General features: G+C 43.9%; 1 protein-coding gene across 8 annotated transcripts; it reads right to left on the bottom strand.

Moving 5' to 3' along the window:
* Positions 1 to 3,348: 3,348 nt before the first annotated feature.
* Positions 3,349 to 12,009, bottom strand: CYB561A3 (cytochrome b561 family member A3). Of its 8 annotated transcripts, none has more exons than XM_083417183.1 (6): positions 11,872 to 12,009; positions 8,086 to 8,292; positions 7,349 to 7,557; positions 6,053 to 6,207; positions 5,239 to 5,395; positions 3,349 to 3,706 (listed from the first exon to the last, which is right to left on the bottom strand). In XM_083417183.1, exons 1-6 carry the CDS (start codon positions 11,954 to 11,956, stop codon positions 3,683 to 3,685), a joined length of 837 nt encoding a protein of 278 aa, XP_083273309.1. In that variant the 5' UTR covers positions 11,957 to 12,009; the 3' UTR covers positions 3,349 to 3,682. The 8 variants fall into 8 exon arrangements, with proteins under 8 accessions (XP_083273309.1, XP_083273313.1, XP_083273308.1 ...); XM_083417187.1 differs by having other exon boundaries at positions 11,383 to 11,886; XM_083417182.1 differs by lacking the exon at positions 11,872 to 12,009 and adding an exon at positions 11,068 to 11,341.
* Between the last annotated feature and the right edge of the window lie 4 nt (positions 12,010 to 12,013).

Here is a 12,013-nt window from a genome sequence, read left to right on the forward strand (position 1 = left end):
CAATTCCCCCTGAAGATAGCAACAGCATTTTCTACTGTTTGCCATAAGCTTCATACATAGTGGCAGCATGTACAAGAGTTCTGAAACACATTTGAAACCAAGAGAAGAAGAAATCATTGCTTGTTTTAGAAAGGTGGCAAGAATGAGACTTAGGAGGAGCTGTTGATGACTGAAAGAGTATTATGTATGTTTATGGATGGGTCTGGGGTGGCGGGGAGAATTATTTCACCAATCAGCGTATATTAGACTGTGATGGCCTTTTACCAGTTCTAACAGACTGAAATCTACAAAAAAAAAAAAAAAAAAACCAGCACGCACCACATGCTAGGAATAACTACGCCAGATACCAGTGCTCTGAATCAGGTGATATCAGTAAGTGTTATTCAAGTGCAAATTTAGCTTCATGCCAAGAAATAGTTCTTAGCCAGGAAGAGACCATTTCCCACTGCTTGTTTCGGTATGGGAGGGAATCTTTATGTGGTTAACTGTGGAGAAAGCAATCTGTCTTTCATAAGCACCCTCAAACACTACTGACATTATAGTACATAGTTTATAGTTCAAAAAATGATAGATGAGGTGACTCAACAAAACAAGATATATATCAGAGAAAGAGAAGTCACAAGTATATAAATGCTTGGCCTTGAACTAGGAGAGCTAATCTCATACCTAGTTACTAGAATGGCAGGATCGAAATTTCTATATAAAAATTTAAATAATGACTTGTCAGCTTATGTCAGGCTAGTTGAAGATGAGCTGTTTAGTAAGAATGCTGGAAAAAGGGATGTGGTAAAACATAGTTCTAGAATAATTCAAACATCGTCCTGAATATCACTTTCTAATTTGTACCTCTATATATTCCATGTTGCCATGGGGGGGAGGGTGGAATGGCTCCCCTCCCCAAAAGAAGGTTATGATCATTTGTTACTGGAAAAATAAGCAGATCACTGATCAGAAGGTCGGCAGTTCGAATCCCCGCAACAGGGTGAGCTCCCGTTCCTCGGTCCCTGCTCCTGCCAACCTAGCAGTTCGAAAGCATGAAGTGCAAGTAGATAAATAGGTACCGCTCCAATGGGAAGATAAATGGCGTTTCCGTGTGCTGCTCTGGTTCACCAGAAGTGGCTTAGTCATGCTGGCCACATGACCCGGAAGCTGTACGCCGGCTCCCTTGGCCAGTAAAGCCACAACCCCAGAGCCGTGGAGCACCACAACCCCAGAGCCGTCCATGACTGGACCTAATGGTCAGGGGTCCCTTTACCTTTACTTTACAGGAAGTATTTAGGAGGATATAATAAAAACATAAATGCATGACATCTTGAAAAAGCGGTGTGCATTCTGCAGACTAGACAAGGCATCCCAATACATATTATGCATTGGCTGCTACCAATGTAGAATCACCAAGAAGTAGCCCCATGTGAGAGCAAGGCCAAAGTGTCCCTTGCTTTGACTCTAATGACAGATGAACCAGATGTATTAAGGAACTCTTACTAGGTGGTAGCTGCAACAAAGTAAAAAAGAAAAGAAAAAAGGAAGGCATAACACTTCGTGTAGCACCAGTGGAGGTATGAATCAGGGCACTGCCCCACCAGTCCCAGTCTGCCCCCAAATGCCTGCCATCCTACTTTAGCATCCAGTCCAGGAGTTGGTCCTGGCTGCCTTAGTCTCAGTATTGCTTGTACAACTCAGCAGAGAGGAGGGTGGCTCTGGCTCTATCTTTAACTTTCTATCCTACCAGTCACCACGGTGTACCAGAGTCCTATGGTAGAAATATATATGCTGTGTATGTGTGTCTACCAACAAAATAAACTACAGAGCTAAACTAACAATGAGTGAAAAAAATGAATGGGGTTGATATAATGACTCCAACTAGAAAGATAACAATAGTACATTGAATGGCAATATTGTTGTTAGCCGCTCTGAGCCCAGCTGCGGCTGGGGTGGGCGGGATATAAATAAAAATTTATTATTATTATTGTCCTTGCTTATAGATCATGGCACACACTGGCTGCTTCCCTATGAGGCTTTCAGTATATGTGTTCATTATGCCTTCTCTGAAGCTTTTAATGTGTATTTGGTATGCCTCCACCATGCAGTTTTACAGGGCATCTGGATGTAAGCCAAGTATAATCCTCCCATGCTTTCCCATTGCTTCTTCCACCTTTTTTCTTACTGTTAAGGAGGGAAAGAGCAGAAGTGCACAGCAATCTCCTTGCAGTTGTGCACAGGAAAAGTCACATCTGAACCACACTGGGATTTGTTTTCCCTGAGGAAGGTAGCTGACATGTTGGAGATGACCGCTCCTTTCTCTAAGGCCTGCCATGTACTTCTGGTTTAAAAAGCATTTCATGTCCTGCACCCCAACTCCTTTCTACCAGATTTCAGTCTTAATAAATTGTTCCCTAGAACGAGGTTCCCTACACACTTCAGTTAGCTATTTTACTGGTAAACTGCATTAAGATAAAGTAGTGCTAACTTCCAAGTACCATGGTGTAGGTTTCAGCAGTAATCCTGCAAAGCCACAATCCTCCAGCCCCTGTGCTGCAGACACTATTAAAAACATTTAACAATTGTGCTGTGGTAAAATACTGCAACCAACAAGCAAGGGGACGGGGAATCAATTTAGCATGCTTTCTAGCTGGGTTGTTGAACTGGCTACACTGGATTGTCCAATTAGATCTGGTTATAAAATTGACTGAAGTAGAGATTAGTCATTCTCAAGTGAAATCCACGGGATTTAGAGCCTGATCTCTAATGATGTTTACTTGGAAGTAAGCTGCAAGCACTCTTTTTTACTTCTTAAGTTTTTTTGCAATTGTGCTAATTGTGTAAACACATTCACACAGAAGGGCACACAAAGCAGGAGGTTAAAATAGTGCTAAGAAGCACCCGCTTCAAAATGTGAGGAAAATAAGACATGTGACAGCCAACCAGCAGGTGAAGAAACAGAAGGCTATAACCTTGTCCATACAGTTATGGTATGCCCACCATGTGGACAAAATATAATGAGATGCAGACACTGCATTGGAGCACCAGAGGCAGGTGGATAATCAGTTGCAATTCTGCTTATAACGGGAGAGTAGGAGACCCTCATCTGGACACACTCATTGAAACTCCGTCCCTTTAAGAAGATGAATGAGTAATGCTAAGGCTGCAGACACCTTCGGAATTGTGCTGTTTTTCTGTTATTAAACATGTACAAATACCTGACAAGAGTCACAGGAAAACACAGGAGGACAATACATGGATGTCAGCACCGTATGGATGCCCCATTCAAAAGTGACTGCCTGAAGCATGACAATTCCACGCTGAACACCTAGTGTGGAAGCACCTGCAAATCCAACAGCAAAACCATTAGAAGGAATCATTTATTTCATCTGATAATTTAGGTTTCTAATAAGTCCATGAAGTACAAAAATCTGGGAACTTGTCATAATGGCACAATAGCAACTAAGAAATGAATTGTTCAGAGATACCTGGATTTCCAGCAGCTCAGCAACTCAGCAAGAGCAAGAGCAAGTGGGGTGGGGTGGGGGGAATTAATAAAATACCCAGAAGGCCAGACAATTCAGTGCCACAATTAAAGTTTCAACTCTTGCTCTGAAAACAGAAGCAAGAACGGTTGAAGATCTCAGTGGAGAACAGGCCGCCACACAGGTCTGGATCACAATCCTTCCTGTTTGCTGCTTCATTTATCCTCCTGTAGCAAGGGCTGTAGAAAAAGAACACCAGAAGTAAATAATAAAGCTTGATTCCACAAGCTTTCTATCTCACTCTCAGATATTAAACTCTCTCAGAACATATTGTCTATTGCTTATGATGTTCAGTCTAGCCCTCTTGCAGAGAAAATCCAGACCAGGTTTCTAGGATTTAGCTCCCATACTGTTGCTCCTTTTGCCAGGGATAAGTTCCACTACTATACACATGTGTCATTCTATGTCTGTGTTGTCAAAACAAATGTTCTGCAATATAAACCCATGGAGGCTATGGGGGAAGAGGACAGAGAACTTTTGGAAGCCAGTCAGACTAATAATTAATCCACAAGGAACATGTCTTATCATTAATCGAAAATGAAATCTCAAAAATACGCCCCACTGTTCAGTTCTTTCCTTCGTTAGGGTGGTATGCAATGAACATTTTTGCATATGTGTGTGTGTGTATAAAATAAAACAAAAAAACCCACAACCCAAAATCTAATGAAGTTTAATGTCTCCTGTCCATACTATCGGTCAGTTCTTGATGGGCTATACTCATACTATGTGTTATTGTCCCCGCTCTCCTCAATTAGTACTTCCCCATTAGTACTTTGTAGAACCCCTCCCTGACTTAAGGACACCTGCGGTCCATTATGAGCATTTGCACAGGTATTTGCTTACGTGTGCACAGCCATTAAAAGAAATATAGATACAAGTTTTCTGATATACCAGATTTGCAGAAAACAGCAGATTTTTTAATAAAAAATGAAAGGGGAAAAAAGCATATATGAGGTCATACTCAGCCCCACCAGAAGCCCATTGAGCCTTGTCATCAGAAGTAGAGGTGATGATGAAAACATGACACCCAGCAAAACATCATCACACACGTATGTATACGGGTGTCACTCACATAATGTGCTTTAGTACATTCATATTTGGGTAGCATGTGGTTTTATGTTGGATTCTCCCCCCCTTACTGCATTATCAAATACTGCCTTATCATGTCTCAAATAAATCTGAATCATTGGGAGGTGGTGCAAGTTTCTACTTGAAGGAGGATAAAATCATGTGGATGACAGAAAAAAAAAACATGTAAACATGGGATGCACCAAATCTACTTGGAACTCTTGTTTGTACACAGCGAAAATACGCTGCTCTCATCCTAACAACAGTTGAACAAGAGTTTCATTTTCTGAAAAATTCTTCCCCCATCCCTCCGCTACTTTGTCCAAGCTAGTACACACTACCATTTAAACTCAACAGACTTCAGTGGGTTTGAGCCAGTATGGTATAGTGACTAGAGTGCTGGACTAGGACCAAGAAGATCCAGCTTCAAACCCCCTCTCAGCCACATAGCTCAGTGGGTGACTTTGGCCAGTCCCTCTTAGCCTAACCTGCCTCACAGGGTTGTTGTTAGGATAAATTGTAGTGGGGGAGACAGAAAACCTTGTGTGATGCCTTGAAGGATAGGCAGGAAATAGTTGTAGTAAAATAAATAAATCTTAAAGGTCAATAATAACAACAACAACAACAATAATAATAATACCACCTCTTGGGTATCTTGACAATTCACATCTGGACGCTTCCATACTGGCATGGCAAGGGCAAACAGCACCAGTAGCCCAAAGACCAGGATCAGCATCCCCAATATGTTGGCAAACCATGCCTCTGCAGGAAGCTGAGCGTAGGGTGTGGTTGTGTTTGTTCTAAAAGTACAGACAAAAAGCAAAAATGCTTGATGAAAAGCCAATAGCACCACAAACACCTCCCCAGAGACCCATAAAGAAGGAAATATCTGGATAGTGCCAACAATCTATATTAAGCCATGTAATCTCTTTCACCATATGTAGCTTTGCTCCAACAGCCGTTCTACTGTCCCAGACACCCAAGTAATGCATTTGGGTTCAAGGCTGGAGCACATCTTATATTCAGTTAAATGTGTACAATGACCTATTGAGCAGAACACTATCTTCACATTACAAGCCTCCAGACACTAGCTCCACATTCCTGTCTGCTGCTGCTACATGTGGCTTAACCACCTTCTCAGGTTCCCCATTGCCTCAGGGACACATTTCCCTTTTGTACTTCTAAAACAGGGATGGGGAACCAGTGGCTTCCCCAATGTTGCTGAACTATATGTTCCTTATTCCTGGTCTAAAAGCTATCATTGCTTTCAAACTTTATAATGACTGCTATCGATCCGGACCAGGCTGAGCAGCTTCCTCTTCATCCCTCATTATTTGTACCCCAGAAGACTGCCAACTCTCTCCAGTGTAAATAACCAGCAACATACTCTCCATTGTCTTTTTAGCGTGGACTATTTCCTCCTCCCAGTATCAAGCCCTCTCTGTTTTGCTACTCACAGTTTGAAGAAAAGCTTCTCATTGATGCCTGAGATGCAGGCGGCCACAACTAAAGGGATGATGGCAGAGCCAAAGAAGACATGGATGGGCTTGTACAAGGCTCGGAACCAGGTGGGAGCCCAAGGCAGCAAGAAAGAAGCAAAGCCCATGGCCCACTGGATGGAAGAGATAAGAAATTGGGATCTTTTCAGAAACCTATATTGGAGGAAGGGCTCAGCATGGTATCTGCAGAGGGACTGAGCACAAGTAATGCAGCAACCAGATTTGCAGAAGTATTTGTTTTATTATATTCATGATCTAAAATCTCAAACTAGCTATGAGAGCTTGGGGGCGGGGGAGAGATAGACAGCCACCAGTGAACAATTTAGGTTAGTTTTTTCAAATATCTACTGCGCTTTTACAGATAAAATAAATAAAATGTTTCAAACAAACTTTTAATACCACATGTGCACATGGTGAAGGGATTAAAGGGGGGGGGCGAGATTACCCAAGAGGGAGGAAAGCTAATATTTATGAAAAGGGTGGCTGTAACAAATTATTCGCTCGCACAAAATACAAGAAGTGTCAGGCAGCAGGTTTAAGACAAAAGTATATCTTCTATGCAATGTGGGTGACAATCAGTGCTTTTTATCTTTAAAAAAAAATGTTTAGGAGTACTCTCATTTTCCTATTCATATTGAAATACTGCCCCTCAATGAGGCCAAAATTAAATTCACAAAATGTTTAGGGGTATGCTTACACCTGTGTCCCCCCAGAAAAAAAGCATCGGTGACAACCCACCAAAATACTTTGCTTTTAGAAGTATTACGATGAATTCAAGGAGGTTAGATCTATAAATGGCAACTTTCCCAGTACTGTGATTCATGGGCTGAGATTGTGCTAGGAGGCAACCACCTTATTTAATTCCAAATATGTCTTTTGCACCTAGTTCTGGTTGGTAGCTCTTGGGATTCTTGTGAAGAAAAAAAACCCAAAGTAGATCCAACAAACCTGAAGTTTGTGTATCCCTCCCGAACACTAAAAGCGGTGGTTTCAGACAAGTTTCCCCCTGTTCTGACCCTACATAAAAGTGACTGAGACTGAACCAAGTACCCTCTGCATGTAAAACAGGGGTGGGGGGCGTTTGGCCCTCAGATGTTGCAGCACAGCAACTCCCATTTGCCCTAGCAAGCATGGCCAATACTCAGGGATGGTGAGATGTGTAGTTCAGCAACATCTGGAGGGTGAATGTTCCCCACACCCGATGCAAAGTATGTGCTCTGCCACCAAGCTACAGCTTCTTAGGTTCTTACCCACCTGACAGGAGAAGAGCAGCACAGCAGCAAGCCCTAGCCAGCTGTGGAGGGAGTACATGTTGGCAATGCCCTGTTTGTTGTGATATTCAAAGACAGCCACAAGTCCCAGGACAATTAGGATGAATGCTGCCAAGGTCAGTCCTGCATGCAGCAGCTTCCATGGCAGTTTGGGCCCCGACCAGGAGAGGGGCACGCGATACACTAGCACCGCTGGAGGAGAGAGAGGGGGAGAAGTCACTAGAGCCAAGATAGCTCAGGCACCCATCCCACATCCCCCAAAATAGCCAAGTCACTGATTCCCAGGTTTGCTTGTTTTGTATACTGCCCTTCAGCCAATGATCTCAGGGCGGTTCACAGCATAAAAACACCAGATAAAAACACAAGATATATAATAAAATAACCCCCGCCCTCACAAACACACTTAAAAGGATACAGTGGTATCTCAGGTTACAGATGCTTCAAGGTACAGACTCAGCTAACTCAGAAATAGTACCTCAGGTTAAGAACTTTGCTTCAGGATGAGAACAGAAATCGTGCTCCAGTGGCGCGGTGGCAGCGGGAGGCCCCTTTAGCTAAAGTGGTCCTTCAGGTTAAGAACAGTTTCAGGCTAAAAACAGACCTCCAGAATGAATTAAGTTCTTAACCTGAGATACCACTGTATAGGATGTTAATATCGGTTCTGCTACTGGGGCAGGAGGAGGGGAAATCAGAAAAGGATTGGATCCTCTTTTCACTTACCTGCACCAGTCAAGACCAACATGCCTGTCACCATGAAAACTGGATGCCAGTTAAACATCTGAGAAGAACCATCCCAGGCAAAGCCACCAAGCCAGTGTTGGGTCCAGTAGACTGTGAACACCACACACAAGATCCCCAGAATTCCCAGTAGGATTGAGAGCAGCAAGAATGAGACTCTGGGAATCATCCTGTTCACAGGGAGCACACCTGAGAAGGCAAGAAACCAGCTAGCTGTAAAAGCTATCCAACCATCTGCTGGTTCTGGCACCAGCAAGATTTTTGCCTCCTCCCTTTCCTTACTACCTAGTTCTGCTTTCCTCCCTTCAGCAGAGAACTGTTTTTCTGTCACACAGTTTTGTAACCCAAAATGGGGTGGAGTCCCAGAAGCTGGGTAGGAGGAACTGATTTCAATAGTATGTCCACCACAGACCATGAAACATCAAAACTTCACAGCTAAGTGGAAGGTAGATCTGGAATTTCCCCAGGCTGGTTAAGGCAATTCACATTCTAACCACTATTCTCTCAAAAGTCAAGGTTGGCAGTTATGAGCAGCTTGTCCAATGGGATAACACACCTCACAGACTATATCCAACTGTGTCAGCAGGGGCTTCTACTTTCTGCAGCCCCTGTCTACTAAAAGTAAATGGTACTGAAGATTCCATACTTCCCAAAGCCAAGTCACACAGAAACACCAAAGGAGTACACATGTTACTGAAGAGAAAGTTTCCAGAGAAACAAAACAGTCCCACAGTTGTTGATCAGGAACCGGAACCTACACTGAATTGATCATATGATCTGGCAGGATGCAACTCCAATTTAGTTAAATCTAGTTAGGCAGCAGAGACCATGTGTTATGTCCAATTCTGATATCCAAGGCTCTTCTGTGAACCAAGGCAAACTTTTGTGTAAGCAACACTGGCACTCATAAAGTGAAATTAGATTGGCTACTACTGGATCCAACTTGATCTAACTCATAGCTGAGTTTCAGCCAAAAATAAAGGTCACTGCAGTCAATTGCATAAGAAAAGAGATAGCCTCACGTTAGATTTCAAATTTATTTACGAACTGTCCCCACAGTGAAAGGTGCAAACCACAGACTTTTTCTACCAACCCAGCAGCCCTGCACAGATGCTGCACCTGCAACCACTGGGTCCTGGAGGGAGACAACGGTCACAAGATCATCCCAACTTCTGCTTTCAAGACAGAAGTGAGAAGCTTGCAGAGTGTGTGCATTAAAAGACTATGGCAATGAGTGAAACATTGCTCTTCACAGCGCAAAGGTGGGCTGGAAGTTAAGTGAATGACAATCTAGGGTCACACACTGTGAGCCAGTGTGGTGTAGTGGTTAAGAGCGGTAGTCACGTAATCTGGGTAAGCGGGTTCGCGTCTCCGCTCCTCCACATGCAGCTGCTGGGTGACCTTGGGCCAGTCACACTTCTGTGAAGTCTCTCAGCCCCACTTACCTCACAGAGTGTTTGTTGTGGGGGAGGAAGGGAAAGGAGAATGTTAGCCGCTTTGAGACTCCTGAAGGGGAGTGAAAGGCGGGATATCAAATCCAAACTCTTCTTCTTCGTTGTCTAACTGCAGCCAGACTCTCAGTTTGGATGGCTGGCAACTTCTCCTAGCACCTTCTCATGAACTGGAGAGCTCTGCTGAAACTTTTGTGCCATTAACTCACCACGTACACCAAGAGGAAAATGTGCTGATGCAAAAGTGAAAGCTGCTGAGCAGCTGTGTCCTGTGTGGTTTCTGTGGTGGCATAGCCCACAAAAATTTGTTTAAAGTTGCCAGTTCAGTTTGGGGTAACACCCATACCATACATTTACATTCAAAGCTCATGGCTTCTTCAAAATAAGCTTGGGAATTGTAGTTTGCCTCTCACTGAGCTACAATTCACAGCACCCTTTACAAACTACAATTCCCACAATTATATGGGGGAGTTTTACAGTTCAGGAGGGCCCTGTTTCTACCATTGCTGCCACGCTGGATTCAAACTGTCAGCCCACATTGTGCTGTGACTGCCTTTTCTCCAGAGACTCTGCTTCCCTACCAAAACTATTTTCCCTCTTGCTTACTGCAACTGAAAAATGGCCATTTGTATTACTATCTACCTCTCTAGAAGGAGAAGGGGCTCACACCCCTCTGCTGTCCAGCACAGAGTAACTACTGTGTTTTTGTTTGTTACTATGGCATGCATTTTGGTGCTTTTATATTTTAAACCGCCCTGTGATCCTTGGATGAAGGACAGTATAGAATTGTTGTTGTTGCTGCTGTTAATGTTAATGTTTCAGTGGTTCAGTGGTTCAGTGCTCGGCAGTTTTAACTCCCCAGTCCTTGATTAATTCTAACTTTTATTGGACCCAGGAATTTAGAGTGTCTCTCACCCCACAAATTCATAACAACACACACACACACACACACACACACACAATAACCCCATCAAAAGATTTAGAACAAATATTAAAACACCCTTAGGAAAGGAAGTGTAAACATCAAGGGTAAGTAGGTGTAAGATAAGAAAAGAAATACATAGAGACTACAGCCAACTTTGGAAATGTTTCATTCAAAATATGGTTTTGCTAACATGTTTTGACCCAGCTACCCGACTAGAATCATTTATATTTATGATCAACCTTTTTACTTACAGTCTTACAGCTTTACTGCAAAGTATAACCCGGGTCAAAGAGAAGAGCAGAAAATGGTCACTGTGGCAATAACTAATAAACACTGATGCACTACCATGCCAAAGAGTCCCTTTTGAAAATCGCACCAGGTGGTTGCTGCTTTTGCTTTCCTTTCCTTCCAAAGAGATGGAGGACTTTAAGAACTTGTGGGTTGATATTTAAATTAGAATAATTTCTGGCATCGACTGGTGAACAGATTTAACTTGTGACAAACTACTCCGTCTTTTAGCCGTGAATTTCACCGTCTCTCGGTTTCATGAACATAACGGCAGCCAGTGCAAAAAGAAAAAGAAAAAACCTTGGATGGGAGAGAATGCTAAGCTGGCACTACTTATAGCTGGCAGTCTCTCGGGGTGACGCTGGCAGTGAAACGCGGCTGCCGACAACATATCGCAAGGCGCAGAAGTGTGCAAACGTCAGTTTCATATTCAGGCTGCTCCCTCATGCGTGCTGAACACGGAACCAACTCCAGCCTCATAAAGTTAACAATAAAGCACAAAGTCCCGTGACGTCCAGTGCTCTGCCGCAAGAAAGCTGCTGGCATTTAAGCGATAAATTGGTTTGCTGCGGCAACAGCCTTCGTAAGCAACATACAGTCATACAGTACAGTTACCTTGCACAACTGGGGCACCTGCTACTCTCCAGATACTGATAGACTACAACTCCCATCACCCAGGCCACCTCCCCCTTGTGGCTGAAGCTGATGGGAGCTGGAGTCCAGAAGCACCTGCAGGGCGGCAGGATCCCCGGTCGCATCTCTGTTCAACTAGCACACGAAACATCTATTGGATCCAGGCTGTCGAGCGAAGCTGTACCCACAGCAGTGCCAGAGAGCAACTTGCAAGCAGTTTCAAGCACTGCGGGTTCTGCTGCCCAGTGCACACCCCCGACCGCGCCATTAAAGCACATATGAGGAGCAATAAGGAAGTGACACTTGCTAGATAGCATAACGTATAAATGGGTAGCGGGATCGCCCCTTGCAGGGAAGCGCCTGGGAACAGCCGCAAGAGGGATTGCGCGCACACAATGGTCAAGATTTGCTTTAGCGATCCAGCTGCGACAACGCACCAAAGAACCGAGAAATACAAGCAACAGCTCACACCTCGCTTCCGCCTGAATCGCGGGGAGCGCCGGGAAAAGTAGTTCCAAAGCTCCAAGTCCCCTTCAGCTCCATCGTCTCTATTCATGACAGGAGGCACTCAAGATTTGTCTAGGCGCAGTTTATGGCACTGCCCAGCCAACGC

The sequence above is a fragment of the Podarcis tiliguerta genome (genome assembly GCF_965153285.1).
Source record: "Podarcis tiliguerta genome assembly, chromosome: 1".
NCBI classification, from domain to species: domain Eukaryota; kingdom Metazoa; phylum Chordata; class Lepidosauria; order Squamata; family Lacertidae; genus Podarcis; species Podarcis tiliguerta.

Bases quoted from the DNA above. Each gene is read 5' to 3' on its own strand.
- CYB561A3 (XM_083417181.1), bottom strand. From the start codon at position 8,518: ATGGTCTGTGGTGGACATACTATTGAAATCAGTTCCTCCTACCCAGCT. The intron at 6,208-7,348 runs GTGGGTAAGAAC...TCTTCCATCCAG, and splicing joins TGCTGCTCTTCTCCTGTCAG to TGGGCCATGGGCTTTGCTTC. The intron at 5,396-6,052 runs GTGAGTAGCAAA...CTGTACTTTTAG, and splicing joins GAGAAGCTTTTCTTCAAACT to AACAAACACAACCACACCCT.